The 21,210-nt window shown below is 44.0% G+C and overlaps 1 protein-coding gene across 1 annotated transcript; it reads left to right on the top strand.

The window, feature by feature from the left end:
- The first annotated feature begins 3,116 nt into the window (after positions 1-3,116).
- On the top strand, positions 3,117-20,677 carry elapor2a (endosome-lysosome associated apoptosis and autophagy regulator family member 2a). The gene is made up of 21 exons (XM_080002701.1): positions 3,117-3,211; positions 5,682-5,871; positions 7,118-7,265; positions 7,804-7,893; positions 9,380-9,485; positions 10,535-10,687; positions 11,702-11,790; positions 11,955-12,135; positions 12,254-12,382; positions 12,497-12,587; positions 12,857-12,959; positions 13,085-13,222; positions 13,946-14,209; positions 14,928-15,101; positions 15,211-15,397; positions 18,668-18,764; positions 18,854-18,955; positions 19,069-19,195; positions 19,349-19,527; positions 19,605-19,776; positions 20,176-20,677. Exons 2-21 carry the CDS (start codon positions 5,714-5,716, stop codon positions 20,242-20,244), a joined length of 2,757 nt encoding a protein of 918 aa, XP_079858827.1. The 5' UTR covers positions 3,117-3,211; positions 5,682-5,713; the 3' UTR covers positions 20,245-20,677.
- The last annotated feature ends 533 nt before the right edge of the window (positions 20,678-21,210 follow it).

The following is a 21,210-nucleotide window of genomic DNA, read 5'->3' as shown; positions in this document are numbered from 1 at the left end:
GTCAACAAGGCGACAGTTTACACTACATCCAATAAAATGTTCATGTTTGCAAATTGATTGGGTTCACTCATCCTTTAACAACTTTCGATTTTGCACGTGAGGTTAACTCCGCAAGCGCGCGAGTCCATCCATCTGGTGATCCACATAACTGGATTTTTACTCTGAAATTGAATGCAGCTGCCAACCAGGTCGTTCTGGCACCACCATAAAGGGCCACTTGGCGAAGAAATTGTCACAGTTCTCCCGATACTTAGTTCTCACCTCAGTGCAGTTAGTCCAGAGGTGGGTCAAGATAACCATAGATAACATAAATATATTAAGGCCACATCAAGCAAAAAATAAAAAATAAAAAAATTCGAATTTATTTCGACTTAATTAAGCGTCTTTAACAACCGAAAATGACCTTCTATGACCTAGTGGAGCTGAATAAGTATATATTTTTTAAGTAGAAATTTGCTTCCTCCTTGCGGTCAGTAATAGAGCCGACACGAGCGCAGGAGAAACAACCCTCAACTGCCAGACAAACGCTCAGTATAGAAAACGCATTTTCAGACGCCGGGACATTCAGCAGCGAAATTTAGGCACACGGAGAGAAATTCATCAGATTTTGTGGTAGATCTGGGTATAGTATGATATAAAATGTAAACCTCAGTATCGACAGCTATTGTTATCAATGAAAAAAAAAATATAATAATGATAATAATAATGATAACAATCACAATAATTATTATTACAATTACTATTACTATTACTATTATTAGTAGTAGTGGTATGTTTTGTTTTTCGATGTGATTGGTTGTTTTATCGGGATATACATGAAAGCGCCAGTTTAAGACACGCAAATACAAGAATATCTCACCAATAACAATCCATTATTAAAAAGGACAAAGGATTCATAACGCCGTGGTGCACGACGCACAAATAATCCCCTTAACTTGAATTTGTAGAAAGATCACAGTCGCCCGTCTCCTCGTGACGTCAGAGGCGCGTCAGAGCCGGGAGGGGTGTGTGTGTGTGTGTGTGTGTGTGTGTGTGTGTGTGTGTGTGTGTGTGTGTGTGTGTGTGTGTGAGAGGGGGGGGGGGGGGGTACAAGCGCACAGTCGCGAGCTCAATTGAGTCGGCGTTTTGTAATCGCAGGTGGAAAGGTCCACGACACGGCGTGTGCTTTTGAACGCTATCCGACGTAGCTGTCGTCCTGTCGGTCCGATTGACGGTCGTACGGACGGTCGCCGTTTGTTTTTCGGTTTTGATTGTGATTTATTTCCTGGATCGTCGTTTCTTTCCTCACCGTCCCCCCCACCCCCTCCTCCCACCCACCCCTCGATGCTGTGAGATGCGGTTCCCGGCTCGGCTCGTGGCTAATTGCGCCCTCGTCCTCTGGTGGCTCGGGGGGACGGCGGCGGGGCAGCGGCGGTGCGAGGAGGTGAGAGAGGCTTCCACACGGTGGTTGTCATGGAGACGATGCACCGTGTGTCGTGTGTGCGTGGATGTCGTTTTGGTACAAAACAACAACAACAACAACAACGACAACAACAACATTGCTACCGCGGGAGCGGCGGAAGCGCGGGGCGTCCGTCCCGCGGCGACGCGGTTAATCCAGTGACCACGTCAGATAAGATTAAGAATCGATGACACACTTCCGAGTGCCCCCCCTTTTTTTTTTTTTTAAATGATCTTGCACACCGCGTAACGTGATCAGCGCGTCTTCTTTAAAAATGATGGTGTTTTGTAGCGTGAGGATGACACCATCAGCGCCCAGTGTCGTTATTGACAGCAGATGGTGCACAGCAAGAGGACTCAGTGTGCAGGAGGTTGAGGGGTTATTTATGTCTTGAATATGTACAATCTGTAATCCTTTGTTGTTCTCCATTTGATACGGAGCAATTCACACGCACCTTTTTAAGATGAGCAATCCTACATGTGTTTAATATGTGTGTGTATGTGTGTGTGTATATATATATATATTTTACATATATTTTTTACATTTAATCTGATGCAATGACTCCATGCCGCTGATTTCTTTCCCAGTCTGTTATCAGTTTCCTGCACGGACTGGACCCTTTCCTTCCCCTGCCCCTCTCAGATCAACACCTCGTAATCCTGCCGCGCACTCACAACTTCTGGACTCATCCACTGTGTTCACGGAGACTCTGCGCTTATGCCATTTTAGCTCCGGCTTCCTTTACGGTCGCCCTATCCGAGTCATGCGCTGTTCGCGTGTGCTCTGGGGGGAAAAGCGTGACATAGTCTTCAAAGCCTTGTTCACGTATAAGAGAGCGTAATGCTGGACGTTAATCTTAAACCAGGGCGATGCAGTGTGCTGTTCCTGAGACGACTGGAGCTGTTGGAAAAATCCACCTCTGCGTTTTACGGCTCATTTCTGGTGATTTTATACGTGCTACACAATTTCACGACCGTGACAAATCTGGCCACAGCCTTTCCTTTGTACGTTTGGGGGGAAAAAAAAAAACATCTGAGGAACTATTTTAGAGGGCAGAACCCTTCTTAATTGATCAACGTGACGGTTCAACTTGTTATTGATAATCTTATCACTCAGCGATCCAGTCGGAAGTTGTTGGTTAAGAAAACCCACCAGAGCCCCTGGTGTCACCTGTTGGGGGGGGGGGGGGGAAACCAAACCCAAGGACCGCGGCCTTCATCTCCCTGGAGATGGAATGTTGTGTATACAAACCCCGGAGAGTGGCCGGGGAGATAAGGCTCTCACTCGAGGGGATGTGCCTGCTTTGTAGGTCTGGGAATGGTGGCTGATAAAGTTTGAATTCCGTGCGGTCGCGCTACTCACTCGGCCTAAAATGGTTTGCAAAACATGCATGCCCAGAGTGGAATGACTCAGGGTGCTGGTCAGCGTGGAGGCCTCCTGTGGTCTAATATTTATTGACCTGCTTTTGGCCAACATCTGCCCCCTGTTTGTATCTGGAATGGTCCTTAACACTGATTTTTGTGTGTGTGTGTGTGTGTGTGTGTGTGTGTGTGTGTGTGTGTGTGTGTGTGTGTGTGTGTGTGTGTGTGTGTGTGTGTGTGTGTGTGTGTGTGTGTGTGTGTGTGTGTGTGTGTGTGTGTGTGTGTTAGATTGATTACTACTATGAGTACACAGAGTGTGACAATACAGGATCACGGTGGAGAGTGGCCATTCCCCAGAGCCCTGGAGCTTGCGTTGGACTGCCAGAGCCAGTTAAGGGCACAGAGTGCAGTAAGTGTTTTTGTGTGTGTCTGTGTGAGAGTACACACTTAAGTGATTCTGTATGCCTATCACCTTATCAGTGGCCTGGAATTTCTGACCACCGCAACTTGAGTTCCCCCCCCATTTGGATCCTGTCCAGCCAATCACGCAGCAAAGCCTCAGGCCAATAACCGCAGAGCAAAGCACTCCTCCAGCCACGGTCCTCTGGCTTGCTTCAAAACACCCATGAGCTCACTTTCCCAAATATGTTTATCATCGTGAAGAGATTGGGGGCCGCCAGTTTTCTTCTGCCTCAACATGTTCGAAACTACTCCGCACCTGTTAGGAAATTTGACTAAATTGATTATCAGCTATATGTGTATGTACGCATACAGTATATAGTGCTTTCAGTAGCTTTTATGTGTTTTGTCAATGCTCATTTTCACAGTAGTTACTGATCTTTGCTTGTAAAGGGTCAGATAAAAAAAAAGGTATTTTGTAATTGGGTTCACAGTCCCATCTTATAGTCTTTATCTTGCAGTCTTTTCTTAAGTAACAGGTACAGCTTGTTAGAGTCCCACTCCCAGAGCCAGGGTTGTCGTCTTTGTTAGTCTTTGTTAGTCTTTGTCTTCTCTGGACCTCGATAGAATAGGGTTTCTGTCCAGACTCTCTTGCAACCGAGCCCAAAGCCTAAATTCTGGATGCCGGATTGTATGATCGGTAATGGGTTGACAGAGAGGTCCCTCAAGAACGGAAGTAAATATGTATGAATCAAAACGCTAAGATTTTCACACTAATTTTTAATTAATTGTCCTATCACTTTAATTATATTAGAAAAATGGAGTGGGAGGGTATTCTTTATTAAAGATAGTGAGTTGGGTCATTTAGACTATAAAGCTATTTTATAAAAAAATAAAATGTGTTTTTGACATCAGTTGAAGACATCTTTTATGCAGAGAAACTGATTTATTTACAATTCATATGTATATAATTCAAGTAAATATACTGGAAAAGCTCCTATGCAAAATAGTCAGATACATCCTGATATCTGCCTCCGGACCTGTTTGTCATGCTCTCGTTCAGCCTCCGGTTACACTTCCATAGAAGAAAGAACACGAATGTTGCACAAACCTACAGCAGCTAACGTTTGCATCATTTCGTCTTTCTCTTATTTCCTCCTTCCTGGTCAGAGCTGTTGAAATTTCACTCACTGAGAGTTCCCTGAGAACCAGTGTTACTCTACCTGTAAGGAAATAAAAACACCAAAGCCAATGGTGGAAAGTACAAGGGAAATCTCACATCAGGTAGCATTACTTTCCTCATTTAAAGTCTTTAGAGGAAATTAACGAATCAAGTATTAGTAAAAAGAAATCTCAAACCCCTATACACATTGCAATCAGTAATAGCAGTGTTCAAAAGGAGAAAGACACACATAGTGAATATTTAAATTGGGGTTCGACCTATATGGGTTTTTAAAGGCCGATACCGATATTTGTTTGGCTGAGGTTGCTGATACACATTTTGTTCTGATATTACCAAAATAGGGGTTGTGTGACTGAGGACTTAGTCACAGGACTCTTTTATTTTCCTTAAATTAGGAAACTGAGTAAATTAAATACCTGTACTCTAAAAACACAGTTTTTATTTGCTTTGTTTGAAGAAAAGATCGAAAATAAATTGAAGCCCGCCCTCTTATGGCTCGGTGTCAAACGCCCCACGGCCCGAAATGTGTAAAATAATAAAAAAAATAAAAGCCTCTTGTCAGATTTACGTAACAAGCAACTATATTTTTAAAAACAAGCCCAAAAAACCTGTGATTTTTATTATTTTTTCCAACCGACTTTTTTCCAAAAAAAGCCCAAAGGCACGTATTATAAGCGGACTCTGCACGCGGGTGGAGTTGCACGAAGAGTGCGAGAGAGCGGAGATGCGAACACTGACACGGCTTTCCGGAAGGAACGGGTTATGTATTTTAATGCAACATCAAACTATATCGATATCAACGCTATTGTCTCATCCTAAATCTCACTTGAAAATATATTGAAATACCCTTCAAAGTTGCTCTACCGCCCTGCCCTACCGAGGGACTCTTCATTATTTTTCATATCGGAGGTTTATGACATCGACAGGCCCATATCCCATATCTAATAAAATGCCGATATCGGCCCGAAATATCGGAAATCCGATATATCGGCCGAACCTTAATTTAAATACTGAAATGTTAGTAAGCACAGATATTAATCTGTGACATTTAAATAATATATAGAATGAATTATCAAATGAACCGTAGAGAGATTAGAGGGCGTTGCCATGTTGATGTGATCTATATGTCGGATTTTGAAGACAAGCTTTTTATGTGTGACTCAGAAAAATACTGACACAATGTTCCACTGTCATTTATTTTAGTTAATGTAGCAGATCATCAAGTGTCTCTCTTTGATCTCCTTCCTTCCTTCCTTCCTTCCTTCCTTCCTTCCTTCCTTCCTTCCTTCTCCCGCAGCCTTTTCCTGCGAGGCCGGGGAGTTCTTGGAGATGTCGGCTCAGGAGTGCACCCGGTGCGCGGCGGGGAGCTACTCCCTGGGCAGCGGCGTCCGCTTCGACCAGTGGGACTCCATGCCCGCGGGGTTCAGCAGCCTGGCAACCTCGCTGGACAACGGTCCCCATGCCGACGACACGCTCACCTGCAACAGGTGAGGCGCGTGTGTTCGAACGAGACGTAACTTTAAAACTTAAAGGGCCGGTTTCGCAAGGCGGGGTTTGCTCTAAATCAGGACTCGGGTAGCCCTTCTTAAATGGATCCAGAATTTCAAAAATGAGATTCTGAGATGTTGCTCCAATGACGATTAAGTAATGCTAGATTTGGAAGCCCTAGAGTAAGGTCATTTGGGCCTTCACTTAGTCCTAGATTATCTCAAATCCTCCTTCTGGAAATCAGATTTTATTTTATTTTTCTGTCTGAGACTAATTTAAACCGTGACTGAGAGAGGCCGTTTCAGTTAGTCTGGATTGAGAGTGTGATTTGGCCTAATCTGTGTCTGAAACCGGACACAGATTTCATCGAATGTAAGCTTTTCATCTCAAATCATACAATACATTATTCTTGATGTTTTCCTTTTTCCTTTTTGGTTTATTCATGCATTTATATATTATTTCCTCTTTTGAGTACAAAGACAAATAATCTAGAAACACATGATGTCTGCCTGATGCATCAGGTTACCTCCTCGGATGTGACATCGGATCACGCATTGTTTATCTCATTCTGACGCCCCTTTCGTGTTGTATGTTTATATGGAATCCAATAAAATGAAATTGGGGGGGGGGGGATGATGGACAGGTGGATCGGTGCGGCGTCAGCAGTGATGCGGGCGTTGTACCGGACCGTCGTGGTGAAGAGGGAGCTGAGCCGGAAGGCAAAGCTCTCAATTTACCAGTCCATCTACGTCCCAACCCTCACCTGTGGTCATGAGCTTTCAGTAGTGACCGAAAGAACGAGATCGCGAACGCAAGCGGCCGAAATGACTTTCCTCCGTAGGGTGGCTGGGCTCAGCCTTAGAGATAGGGTGAGGAGCTCGGACTTCCGGAGGGAGCTCGGAGTAGAGCCGCGTCGAAAGGAGCCAGTTGAGGTGGTTCGGGCATCTGATCAGGATTCCTCCTGGGCGCCTTCCCTTGGAGGTTTTCCGGGCACGTCCAACCGTCGGGAGACCACGGGGTAGAGCCAGAACGCGCGATTACATATCCCAGCTGGCCTGGGAACGCCCCGGGGTCCCCCAGGAGGAACGGGAGAACGTTGCCGGGGAGAAGGGGGCCTGTGGCTCCTTGCTCAGCCTGCTGCCACCGCGACCCGGCCCCGGATAAGTGGTGGAAAATGTATGGATGGATGGATGGACGGGGGGAAAAACGAAAACCTAAAATGCCTGTTATTGCCGCGGCCCGCAGCTCTTCCTGGGTGCCTCAGGGCAACTACGTGGAGTCCAACAGGGACGAGTGCACCGTGTCGCTCATCTACTCCGTCCACCTGAAGAAACAGGGCTCCGTCAGCTTCGAGTACCAGTACCCGGACAACAACCTGCTCTTCGAGTTCTTTGTAAGCTCCGCCAAAAGTTTTTTGTGAGGATTGGTTTGAGAATTACTTTCTAAATACTTTTAAGATTGCTCTGAACAGTTCTGGACTAGTGGTTTGAGACTGATAAATAGTTCCAGAGAAATAATGATTTGAAAGTCATTCACTGAGGAATAATCGTTATCCCTCAATGTCTCTCTCGAAGAAGTGGGATTGACAATAATATTTCGTTCTTTTTATTAAATGCATTTAGCTTGTTTTACTGATTTTTTTCTAGATTCTTCTCATTATTATTTTATTGCCTTATTTTAATGTAAGCTGCTCTGCGTTGCATGTTATGCATAAAGGTTAATATTATAATTATTATTATTATTATTTATATTAATAACTCAAATTATTAATTATTTAAATAATAAATATATTATTGATATTATTTTTATATATTTTATGTATTTACTATTGTTATTATTATTATTATTATTATTAATAATACATATTTACATAACTATTATTTATGTTTCCCCCGTCAACACTGTGTGTATACTGTGTGTCGTTCAAACAGATCCAAAATGATCAGTGTCAGGAGATGGACCAGACTGCTGATAAGAAGTGGCTGAAGCTCACTAATCACGGGGAGTGGGCGACTCATATGGTGTGTGTTAATATCCCGGTGCTAAGTGAGAGGAACATGAGCCAAATGAACTGTGATTCGGATGATATTTGGCTGCTGGTCTGAGTCAGAGGCAGCCGATGTGGGCGGCGCTCCACCCTCTAGTCTGCTGGTGAATAATGAGGTTTGTTGTGGTGTGAGGAGTTCAAGTAGGTCGGGAGGTCAAGGAGGTGAAGCCCAATATCTTAAGTAGTTCTATCATTTCGGCAAATCAAACATTTCCTATTCTTCGCTTTAAGGCGTCCCCTAGTGTGAGGTTTAGGAACTTTACCGCTTTGGTGAGATAAAGGGTAGTAGTCAGATTTGAACTGTCGTTGACACCTTAGTAGAAGAAGTGGACTCTGAAGGTGCATTCCATTTACCTCGGAAGTCGGAGCTGGGAATGACGTCACACCCGAGTTGACCGCATTCCGCCTCCTTTGTTGTGGAACACAGACTACAGAACAAATGTGGGAGCGGGGAATGGAGTGCTCCTCTGGGGGTCCTCCAACATGTACATGGTCACGTCCAAATACAAAAACAAACATTGTTACAGCCGTTACAACAGCTTTCACTCATTGTTTATGCAGCCATCTTGGATTTTAAGGCCGGGGGCTGGTTAGGGTCTTATGAATTTCCGAGTCGGAAATCAGACTTCAAGAGGCGTTCCAGTTGAAATATCCGACTGGGAACTCGGAAGTTCCGACTTCATGGAATGCGCCACGAGGTCACAAAACATGTTTTGGAAATTTATTTTTGCTGAAAATACCACTTAGATTACGCATTCGAGGCATTCTAACATGCCTCTAAATCCATCGTGCTCCTGATGCTCTGTTGAAAAGGGAGGAGCCAGCCTCCTGAGGCCCCGAGTTGGGCTTCTGGGTTTCATTCTGTTTCACTGATTTCACCTTATCTGTCCACCAAAATCTGTTTCTGAACAAATTTGAGGGGAGGAATAAGCAATCCAGTTCAATCCAATCTTCGCCCATATTAGATCTGCAAGGCCCGATTGACAGGTTTGTTCAAACTTTGGTTGCCGTGCTCCAGCCTTGTGGGAGACACGGACACTGTTTTGTCGCGAATACTATGACATTAATTGACCTCATGATTTGACACTTTGGCCACATCTAAGATGAACATCCTACACTGTAAAATTATATAATATATAATCTTACATATTATCATATACTCTTCTTCTATAATCTTCTGCCATATATTATATGACAGAAAATACGGACCCCCACAATATTTAGGTCATATGCAGCGAGACTTAATTTGAGAGAGTTTTTTGCAAAACAGGGTGAAGTTGTATCTTGCTCAGTTGTATCAAATTAATTTGAAATAACCTTTAAGAATCTACATATTCTAATATATTGCCATTCATTTCACACAAGGTGAATTGTAACTTAATGATTTTTTTTGTCTTTGTCAGACTCTTTCTTTGAAACACATACTGTATGACAAACTGATTTAACACTGTGTGTTCCAGGTAAACCTCAAATCTGGCACCAACATTCTGTACTGGAGAACGGGAGGTGTCTTGATGGGGAGTAAAGTGGTGAAGCCTGTTCTACTGAAGAATGTCCAGATAGAAGGTCTGGGACTGGTTCTGTGTCTCTCCATCGTTCTGTTCATTTGCACTCATTCACTTAAAGCCAAGTTTTTTTTTGTTTTTTTTTTGTTTCTTTTTGACAAAAACATCTTCGCAAAAGGTCATTTCCGCTCCCAGTGCAGCACCTTCCTGTTGCTACGCCTACCGTGTCTGATGAATATTGCATTTCCTTGTGTACCTTTTTTTTTTTAAGTGTATTTTTTATTTTAATCTGTGCACAATCTGGAAGGAGGAGCGTCAGGAAGAGCTTTGTTCTGGAGACCGTATCTCACAGTTCACCCACATGACACGTTCCAGTGTTCACAAAAGAATTGTTAATGAATTGAGCGTACCACACCCACTGTCGTGTTGTCACTCTTTTCATCACATAGAAAAATAGGCAATAATAGTGGAGTAATAAGAATAAAAAATGTAAAACAATTGGCTAGAAAATAGAAAAATTGGCAATATACAATAAATCAAAATATTATCTAGAAGGTAGGAACATTTGGCAGTAACTATAAACCAGAAAAATATACCCAAAAATATACAATGAAGACTGAAAATGTACATGATATACAATAAACCTTATGTTTAACAAAACCTTAAAATTAACAATAAACCAGAAAAATGTATCTAAAAAAATAACAAGAAACCAGAAAAATATACCCCAAAATAAACAATGAACACTGAACATTAACATAATTTACAATAAACCTCAAGTTTAACAAAACCTTAAAAATGACAATAAACCAGAAAAATAAACAAAACATTCACAATAAACCAGAAAAATATACCCCAAAATTAGACAATGAACACTGAAAATTTACATAATATACAATTAACCTTATGTTTAACAAAGCCAAAAAAATGAACAATAAACCAAAAAATTAAACCTTGACACGAAACATTTGTCATTATACAACAAACATAAACAAAGTTAACAATAAACAACACACCTCCGTATCAACAATTCCCATTCTGACGGAAGTAGGATGTGGCGCAAAGTTGTGCCGTTTTGACCCGGACCTCCTTCCTCCCCCTCTCCCTCAGGAGTGGCCTACACCTCGGAGTGTTTCCCCTGTAAACCCGGGACCTTCAGTCGCGTCCCGGGCTCCTCCGCCTGCGCCCCCTGCCCGCGGGACATGCACTCCGGCCACGGCGCCAGCTCCTGCACGCCCTGCAACACCACCACGCAGTACGCACGTAGGTGTACGCAGGGACACGCACAGTGATAACCGCTATTAACTCGGAAAGAAGTGCACGCTCTACAGTACGTGCTGGTTCCAGCCGTGCCGGCCCGACTTCTGTGTTTATTCCTGCTGCTGCGGGAAAGCTTGCTGTCACTTTGAAGATGTGATGTGCAAGTGATGTAATGTCCTTTTATTTTTTATTTTTTAATTATTATTATTTTTTTTTTACTTAAGTGTAAATATTTGCAGAGAGACGGGTTTATCATCAACACAACTGCAAATACTGCGTACTGTAATAATCTTTGTATTGTGAGCTCCTTCTGATAATGTCCTTGTTACTCTATGGTTATTCGTATTGTTTTCCTGCACCTTAATTCCTTGTTGCCTCACAAAAACTAATCTCCCCAAAAGGACTTTTTTTTTTTTTTTTTTCCATACTTAATTGTGTCACCTTTTAATGTAACAGCGTCCGTTCACAATGTAATAGAGACTGTCATGTTCTGTAAACCTTGCATTTCAATATTTAGACGCTATTAGACACCAAAATTATTGAAACATAAATGTGTCACAATAATCTGAGATATATATATATATATATATATATATATATATAAATAATCAATCCACGATAGAACAAAACAGAAGCCAAGAGGACAAATAATACCTCAAAAAAGCCCTCCCCCCCCAAAAAAAATTTACATGCGTAATGCACAACACCTACTACATATTGTTTGGGTGTGGTGCCAGAGTCGTCTGTTTAACTCTTTTTTTTCCGACATGACGGACAGTGCGATTCTATTCCGTTTATACCAAAAGTAAATTGTGAAGGTGAAGGTCGGGACATTAATATCTAAGAATGCATGATGTAAGGGATATTTCCCAATATCTGATCCTGAATTAATTTAAATAAATGTTTGTCACTGTGTTCACATAGGTTTTTTTTTTTTGTTTTTTTTAGCGTTTTACAATACGACTTGATATTAAATCTGTTTCCCCGCTCATATCATCACTATCTCACGCCTGGCAGCTGAGGGATCAGGTGCGTGTAAGGACAGACCCCCATGTTCCAGGAAGGACTATTTCCAGATCCACACTGCCTGCGACAGCGATGGCAAGGTAATATTAGAATATTAGAGGAACAGGGAATGAAAAACACAACAGACAGCCCGGGCTTTTTTCTTTTTTTTTTATTATTATTATTTTTTTTGCCCGTCTTCCCCTCCGCCCCTTTTTAAAAGGCCCCATAGCTCTAACGTCCTGCCCCTCGCTGTTATCCGCAGACGCAGATCATCTACAAGTGGATCGAGCCCAAGATCTGTCTGGAAGGTGTGGACGGGGCCCAGACGCTGCCCCCGGGTGGAGAACGGGAGCCCTGCCCGCCCTGTAATCCCGGTTTCTATAACAACGACACGGCAACCTGCTCGCCCTGTCCGCCCGGAAGCTACTCCGATGGCACCAAAGGTAATGAGGGTTATTATTATAATTTTTTTTTTTACTTCTCTTCTTTTTTTTGCTCCTTCGCTCAATCCATGAATTGCCTTTTGCTTCTGTATTTGCTGTACGTCCGCCCCCCGTCCAGCATGTGAGAGGTGTCCCGCCGGCACTGAGCCCACCCTGGGATATGAGTATAAGTGGTGGAACGTCCTCCCTGCCAACATGAAGACCTCCTGCTTCAACGTGGGCAACTCCAAATGTGACAGCATGAATGGTGCGTGCTGGTGCTTCCTCTACGTATTGTGCATATACTGTATAACGTTCGGAACTGTTCCATTTTAGTTAGTTGTCGATGTGTAGTGCCTTTTTTTTAATTTCCCTCCTTGAGGTTGGGAAGTGGCCGGGGACCACATCCAGAGCGGAGCGGGCGGTTCGGACAACGACTACCTCATCCTCAACATCCACATTCCTGGATTTAAGTGAGTGAGGCCTTGGCCTTTTGTTCGGCAACCCGTCGTTTTTGTCTTGGTTTTTTGTTTTCAAAGAGGAAGTTTCATTCGTTGGCGCAGAGAATGTGGACAGACAAGTTTTTGGATGATAGCGCGTGTGACAGCCGTTGCTGTACGACTGAATGTCTTGTAAGTGGCACGGTGAAGCTGTGGCTAATTGTCTTTTGGCAACTAGGTATTTGTGTTCAAAGTTCATCATTTTCCTTCTCTTCCCATTGACTGTTCGCGTCCTCCACCAGGCTTCCTACGTCAATATCCAGCAGCTCGGGGACGGAGTTTGGCCGCATCACCTTTGAGTTCGAGACGGTGTGCAGGGCCGACTGCGAGCTCTACTTCATGACGGTGAGAATTACGCGTCCGTTGCCGGCGAGCGAGGCGAGGTCAAGGACGGAGCGCAAGCTGCCGTCTCGCGTACGCGTGTCTCACGTGGGCCTAAAAAAAAACAAACTCCCATTGCTGCGTCTTAGGACGTAAACAGGAAGAGCACGACGGTGGTGGAGTCGTGGGAGGGCAGCAAGTCCAGGCAGAGCTACACGCACGTCATGACCAAGAACGCCTCGGTCTCGTACACGTGGGCGTTCCAGAGAACCAACCAGGCGTCGGACGTGAGTGTGACCTCAGACGGAGGCTTTCTGAATGTAGCGCTACACCACGCTCATGGTTCGGTGTGGATGCACGGCACAGGGTTCCCCGGGTGGTACCCATGATATTTTTGCAATTGCAAAAACAATAAATACAAAAAGTGTAGCAAATTCAATGTTAACTTTTTTATTCTAGTTTTTTCCCTACGTCTTTCTTCCTTATATAGCTTTAAGTGCACATAATGACTTTTTGTTGAACAAATCAACTTATAAAAGCGGAATAATTGCAAATAATTTCAAATTTGGAAATTATTTAATTAAAAAATTTGGTTTGGTCTTTAACAGACAAAAATAATTGAAAAGCCGGTGTCAGCAGGATCAGCCTGTAATGCCAACCAAGGATTTGTGTTTTCTGCTCTCTAGTGGTTAAAGTATGTAATTGGATATTGAGCGCATTTAGTTGATACTGTTGATATCTATTTGTGATATTTCATGTTACGACCCTTAATTAACCCACCATTCATACTGTGTACCTTTATAATATATATATATTTTTAATATATATGAATATTTTCTAATTAAATTAACATTATATTATTTTATCATATATAATATATATAATTATAAATATATAATTTATAATGTAATTTATCTTACAATTATTTGTATATTATTGTATATTTATATTAATTATATATTCTATTTATATTTATTGAATTTACTAAATATAATTATAAACCCTCTCAGGTACGGCGCTACGTGCACGATGTGGCCCGTATCTACTCCATCTCCGTGAGCAATGCGCTGGACGGCCAGTCTTCAGAGTGTCGCGCCTGCGCCCTCAGCTCCCTCCCCTCCGGCTCGCTGTGTGTGCCGTGCCCGGCGGGCCACTACATCGACCCCCGCAGCAGCCAGTGTACAGAGTGCCCGCCCAACACGCACCTGGTGTCCCACGTCACCCTGGGGCCCGACGCCTGCCGGCCCTGCGGACCCGCCAGCAAGAGCGACCAGGTGAGGTGGAGCTAGACAGTTATTACATAATAGTTTAAAAGCAAATGTATTATTTGTAATCATTTTGTGAAATCGGTTGATTTCGGTGTGTTGGCAAATTAACTGTCTGACCATATTGTAATTACAATGTTTAATGTCAATAGATAGTTTGTTATTGCATGATGCATTATGATGTAAATACCAAATTTTATAATAACTTGGCAAAATGTGATTTAAGAGGTTAAAGCACCTGCGTTTTGTTTTAACTCGCTGCATTTTGTTACAACCTATTTATTCTGTAATGCGATCGTTATTATGCCCTGCGGGGGTTGCGACGTTTCATGAAATACCGCACCAAAATTGCTCACACTTGAGTGCTTGAGAAAATGTCACCACGCGTCATGTATTTCATGTATTAAGTTATTACAGAGTGCGGCAAAGGTTATTACATAGTGCGTTCAAGAATTTATGATAAAATGCGGTAGTTATTAAAGAACGTGGGCGCTATTACTTACATACATACATACATACATACATACATAATAAAGGTCAAATTTATTACATTTTGATTTACATTTGCAAGTTATTACATAATGTGTTGTTGAATAGCTCTGTTGTACTAGGTAGACATGTATAGGGGCATAAAGTCATTTGATGTAGTATCTGGTTTGTCTTGTTTGGGTCAAATGTTTTGTGTAGCACATATCCATTAATTCTCTGTCTGTTTTTGTCGGTGCAGGGACACAGTTTGTGCTACAGCGACTGTCAGTTCACGCACACGGAGGGAAACCTGACGCTGAGCTTCGACTTCAGCCTCCTGGGCTCTGTTGGGACTTTGATGAACGGCCCGAGCTTCACTTCCAAAGGGACCAAGTACTTCCACCAGTTCAACATCAGCCTGTGCGGGGGAGAGGTATGTGGGATAAAATATCTTCTCGACCATCCCCGCCCCCGCCCCCGCCGCCACCACCACTTTCCAATCGCACGACGCCCTCACCCTTTTGCTCCCTCCTTGATCTCAGGGCCGCATGGCGCGCTGCAGCGACAACGTGACAGACCTATCCGTCAGCGACTCCCAGAGCGAGAGAGGGGAAGCGGGCGTCGCCGTCAAGACCTTCATCTGTCAGTCCACCATCATCCCGGCCAGCGGGCGGGGCCTTCACACAGCGCTGTCCTCCCAATCCATTAACCTGGCCGACACCTTTCTAGGTAAGCCCGGGAACGTGCTCTACAAATGTTACCTCCAGGTCATACTTGGTCAGACGCTTTAAAAGCTGAAAGTGTAAGTGGCTGCTTCGCACGCGCACGGCTGAGTCTGCGGCACAGTCTGCGGGGGTGACATTTCACTTATCGCGGGAGGAGAGGAGGCTGTGGAAGACCTCAGATGGAGGTCTACATCAAGACCTGTCTCCCTCTCTGTGTGTAATCACCATGCGTAATTTGCGGCCACCATCTCCGTCGACCGAAAAATAAATAAAACATTATTAATTACGAGAAGGTTTTTAAATGTAAAAAGAAAATAATCACTGCACGGTATTTTTTCTTTAAAACCTTCAAACATGCACCATCACTGATGGATAGGAACTTATGTCAGTGCATACTACGTCCAAGCCGGACCACGATCGACGTGCGCCTGTACATTTTTGATAATCAAAATGGATGGTTGGCGAGCATCAGGCACACTGAAAAGGAAAGGCGGAAAAGCGGACAGGCAGGACAGTCCCGCCTGTCAAACAAAAAAGAACGGTTCGGCGAAAGTATAGCGCTGAATATTTATCATTGGGATTTTTCTGGACAGGCACGGAAGACAAACCGTTACCGCTGTGCGTGGTGTGTTTTCCGAGACTCCGAAAAGGCTGGGAACCGCTGCTCTAAGCCATCCTATTCCAGGACGCTCCGTTTCAGTGGGTGGCGCCACGCTCCTGAGGCCCCTAGTTCTGTGAGCCAATGGGGTTTTAGCTTTACTTCCGTGTTCCGTGTATTTAGTCCTTAAACTTTCACCGATTTCACCTTATCAGTTCACCAAAATCTGTTTCTGAACAAATTTCAGGCGAGAAATACGCAATCCGTTTGCTGAATCTTCACTCATGTTAGATCTATTTGAAAGATTGTTCCGACTCTTGTTGCCATGCTTCAAGCTTGTGGTGGCACCGCACGCGGGAATTTATTGTTTCATGTCAATGTCATAAAATAAAATAAACACATCTACAATAAAAACACACTATTTAATTGGATTTGTTTGTAGAAACGCTTACAGTCTGTCTTCCGTAATCCTTTTTTTTTTTTTTTAGAAAGAAAGAAAGAAACACACAGCAGAATTACTTTCTCAAACACTTGCATTTCCATCGTCTGCAGTTTCTTCACGGACAGTTGGTGCTTATTCCCTTTTTCTTTTAAAAGATTTGTGCTGGTCTGTAAGCCAGCAGAGCAGTTCCCAGCAGCGCTTGTTATTCTCAAGCCGTGGGTGGAGTTGCGGAGGGCAGTTCTAATTCTACTGAGGCACCAAGAAGGCTTGGGCCGATATTTGATAATATTGCGATATTTGACACCATATGCAATATTTTCACAATAACAAAACATGCCCCCCGCCCCTCCTTAGGGAGGATGTGTGTGGAGGTATCCGCGGAACAGCGAGGAAGCAGATGGAGGATATGGAGGTGGACAGGAGGTGGTTGGTCCGGTGATTAAGTTGCGGCTCCAGGTTATTACTTGCATTACCAAAATTATATTATTAAAAAAATGTTTTCTAATAAGTGTTATACAGTGTTATACACTTTGACTGAGAGACAAGCACAAGGATCTGAGACACTTTGACAAGGGCCAAATTGTGATGGCTAGACGACTGGGTCAGAGCATCTCCAAAACAGCAGGTCTTGTGGGTTGTTCCCGGTATGCAGTGGTTAGTACCTAGCAAAAGTGGTCCAAGGAAGGACAACCGGTGAACCGGTGACAGGGTCATGGGCTCCCATGGGATTATTTATGCACACAGGGAGCTAAGTGTAGCCCGTCTGGTCTGATCCCACAGAAGAGCTACTGGAGCAAAAGTTTCTGAAAAAGTTCATGCTGGTTATGATAGAAAGGTGTCAGAACACACAGTGCATCGCAGCTTGCTGTGTATGGGGGTCAGAGTGCCCATGCTGACCCCTGTCCACCGATGAAAGCACCTACAATGAGTGCGCGTCAGAACTGGACCATGGAGCAATGGAAGGAGGTGGCCTGGTCTGATGAATCACGTTGTGTTCTGCATCATGTGGATGGCCGGGGTTAGGGTCTGATCCGATTGAGGATTTGTGGGATGTACTGGAACAACAAGCCCGATCCATGGGGGCCCCACCTCGCAGCTTACGGGACTTAAAGGATCTGCTGATAACGTCTTGGTGCCAGATACCACAGGACACCTTCAGAGGTCTTGTGGAGTCCATGCCTCCACGGGTCAGAGCTGTTTTGGCGGCACGAGGGGGAGCTACACAATATCAGTGGTTATTGGTGGTGGTTTTAATGTTGTGGCTGATCGGTGTAACTGTGCAGGTGATGGGTCCATGCTACAGTAAAGTGAACTTTCTTTACACGTAAGCCTTTTTTAGCATAAATTTTCATATTTCAGTGTTTATTAGGGGACTTAAATGTCCAGTTATTCATGATATGGCCGCAGAGGATTACCTTCTTGGTAACGCTTTATTATATTCATATTCATCGCTTTCATGTAAATTGCAGCCACATATGGCCACAGAGGATCGTTATATAAAAAAATTGCCTTAAACAGGCCTTTTGGAAAAAAAATAGCACAAATATTAGTACAATTACAATATCTTTCAACATTGAGGTAAATTGTATATTGTAAAACATATTCTGAAAACGTTAAATAAAACATCACTAATCACATCAACACAAATTTGAACCAGCAACCAATAACCAGTTCGATACCAAAATATGATAAGAATAGTTTAATGAAGGCGTTTTCCACGGCGCACCGCGGTGACGGGTTTGTCGCCTCCGACGACGCTTCACTTCTGCGGTATGACGTCATCAACAAGCGGCGGCGACGCCAATCAGATCGTGCCGATCGACCAATCAGGAATGCCCTTATATAGAGAGTTCTTTGTGGCTACATGTTGCCGGCATTTACGTGAAAGTGATGAAAACGAAAAAAAATAATACGTTTTCAAAAGAGCTGTGGTAAAGTGTGTTTTTGTGCTTCACCGAGAAAATAGTGTGTGTGCATAGCATATTTAACTTTTAATAAGTGCATAATAAAGTATTTATTAGCCTTAATAAGGCACTATTCTCGCTTCAGATCTGGTAGCTGCAAAAAAGCATATTTAACTTTTAATAAATGCTATTATTAACACTTATATAATCTTATTAATGCAAAAATAATGTTAATAATCATTTTATAAGGACTTATAGGATACTTATTACCTATTAACTAAGGCTTATTACAAGCACCTTAATGTAAAGCGTCACCCATATCATCCACAGGCGCCACGGTTGAGAGTGCCCTCGACGGCATCAGGGCCCGGCCGGAACTGTTCCCCCAAACCGCCAGGAAGGTCCCCGACGTCAACTTCTACTACAGGTACCTGTTGCATTTCAAAACATATTGGAACGGCCCCGTTGCTGTGTTTAGCGCTCTCTCACATGCGCTGTGTTTACTTGCCGTGAAAGGTCCTTGGAGGCGACCTCGTCGTGCGAGTCGGGTCGAAGTGCGGTGCTCACGCTCCGCTGTGACCCAGAGAGGAGCGGCCAAGGCCAACTCACCGTTCCAAGGTGTTTTATTCCCCGTATAAATTTCCTTTACTATAAACTGCCGTCAAACGTGCTCGGCACCACATCGTGGGAACGCTCAAATCCCTTGAACCAGCGGTGCTTGTGTGTTGCAGTCAGTGTCCTGCAGGGACGTGTGACGGCTGCACCTTTCACTTCCTGTGGGAGGGTTCGGGCGCGTGTCCCACGTGCACCGAAGGAGACTTCCATAAGATAGAAGGAGCCTGCAAGGGGGGCCACCAGGTGTGTGTGTGTGTGTGTGTGTGTGTGTGCGCGCAATAAATCGCGTGGCAGGAATTCCTACCTCGATAGCGATTCTCTCTTGAACGATTCCGAATGGGATGTACAAAATTCCGTAACCACTTATTTCTTCCGGGCGCTGGGACACGTCCCCAGGATCTGCTGTACGTGTGGACCGAGCCGAAGCTGTGCAGGGGGGGCGTGTCCCTGCCGGAGAGGAGGACGCTGCCGTGCGAGAGCGTGGACTTCTGGATCCGCCTCGGCATCGGGCTCGGAGCCTTCGCCGCCGCGCTCCTCGTCTCCCTCACCTGTTACTTCTGGAAGAAGAATAAGAGGTACGGCTGCTCTCGTTTATTCCTCCCCTCCCTCCCTCTAAGTATTTATCTTTTTTTTCATGTCCCCGGACTCGCAGGCTGGAGTATAAGTATTCCCGGCTGGTGATGTCTGCCAACAAGGAGTGCGAGATGCCAGGAGCCGACAGCTGTGCCGTGATGGAGGGAGAGGAGAATGAGGGAGAGATGGAGGATGAGGTGGTGTACACCAAACCCTCGCTGCTGGGCAAACTCAAAGCCATAGCGTCCAAGGTGAGCGTCACAGCCTCGGCGCATTTAGTTGGATGTAAATGTAAAATTGTGTATGTGAATTGTTGATACAGAAGTGTATTGTTTATTGGCAATTTATAATTTTTTATTGTTTAGGTTTATTTTGACTGTTTATTAATTTTTCGATCGTGTTTATTATAACATTATTGTATATTGCCAAAACCTTGTTGTTTGTAGGTTGGGTTCTCTTGTTTATTAAGTAAGTTCTTTTACTGTTGTTCATTTCCGTGGTTTCTTTTTTTTATTTATTCCCGTGTAATGTTTTTTTTTTTTCTGATTTATTTGGTTATATCGGGTTGTTGTTATTATTCGGCTTATTTTTTGTTGTTAATCTTTATCTGTTTTATCTTCCTGTTTGGTGTATTTATTTTTGCATCGCAGGGAAATGGGGACAACTATGAAAACGTGCAGCTCAACTCGTCTCATCCCAAAGCGCTGATTTGGAGCTAAGGAAGCAACGGGGGGGGGGGGGGAGCCCTTAAGGGACTCGCCAGCTATTAACCCCTTTGACAAATCTCTCCTCCCTTGTAGTGCATGTGTACATGCACTGTCCACTCACACATTCACGCACACGCACACACCCGTGACCCAGCGTGTGTGTTTGTGTGTGTGAGGGGTCGCACATCACACAGAGGCCCTGGAAGGGGCCCATGGAGCCGTGTGTGTGTGTGTGTGTGTGTGTGTGTGTGTGTGTGTGGGTGTGGCTATAGTAGAGGCTGCCAGTGTGAATTGATGTCAGAAAATTACGTGAATGCTCAGGTAATGAAGGACCTACTATATTTCAGACTTTTTGTTTTTTTATTATTATAATTTATTTCAGTCAGATTGCTGTCGTATTGTTTCAACTGTTCCGGTTTGACCACGGGATTACGAGTGTCAAAAATAAACCTCTCAAATAAACAGGGCGGTTACGCCGTCCGTGTCAAGCATTCTGTCCTCACCTGTTTGTCGACTGGTTTTGTTGTTGCTCTGGTTATGCAAAGTCAAATAAAAGATGTATTTGTCTATGTTCGACACTGTGCTGGTATCGAGACAAAGATGTCAGATCCTGCAACTTTGTCTCGGATCATTGACTAAATAATGCTTCACAATCTACAAAAACGTCAAGACCACGTTATTTCTCCTCCGGTTCCAAAGCTTAAGGTAATTTTCTGCTATGGCCCGGGAACATACAATACAAATTCATACAATTCAAAGGGTATGAGGTATGAACTTGTGAATACACATTTTTTTGAACGGGCGAGAAGCCAATGGAAGTCTGCCCTGGAAGGTTGAAGAGTAATGACCCCAGTCCGCCGCTAGAGGGGAGTGCAGGTCAGCGCGGCAGCAGGAGGGCTTCTCCAAGGGGATCCGGAGATGAAGGAGTAAACCGAGGAGGATGCTTGATGAATCCAACACCTGGCGGAGGTGTTTAGT

Source organism: Zeus faber (genome assembly GCF_960531495.2).
Source record: "Zeus faber genome assembly, chromosome: 6".
Classification (NCBI taxonomy): Eukaryota; Metazoa; Chordata; class Actinopteri; order Zeiformes; family Zeidae; genus Zeus; species Zeus faber.
The sequence above is the reverse complement of the archived record's forward strand: the minus strand, read 5'-3'. Positions and strand labels throughout refer to the sequence as shown.

Coding starts and splice junctions, on each gene's coding strand:
- elapor2a (XM_080002701.1), top strand. CDS start 5,714: ATGTCGGCTCAGGAGTGCACCCGGTGCGCGGCGGGGAGCTACTCCCTG. Junction 15,102..15,210: donor TCAGCCTGTGCGGGGGAGAG/GTATGTGGGATA, acceptor CCTTGATCTCAG/GGCCGCATGGCGCGCTGCAG. Junction 18,956..19,068: donor GGCCAACTCACCGTTCCAAG/GTGTTTTATTCC, acceptor TGTGTGTTGCAG/TCAGTGTCCTGCAGGGACGT.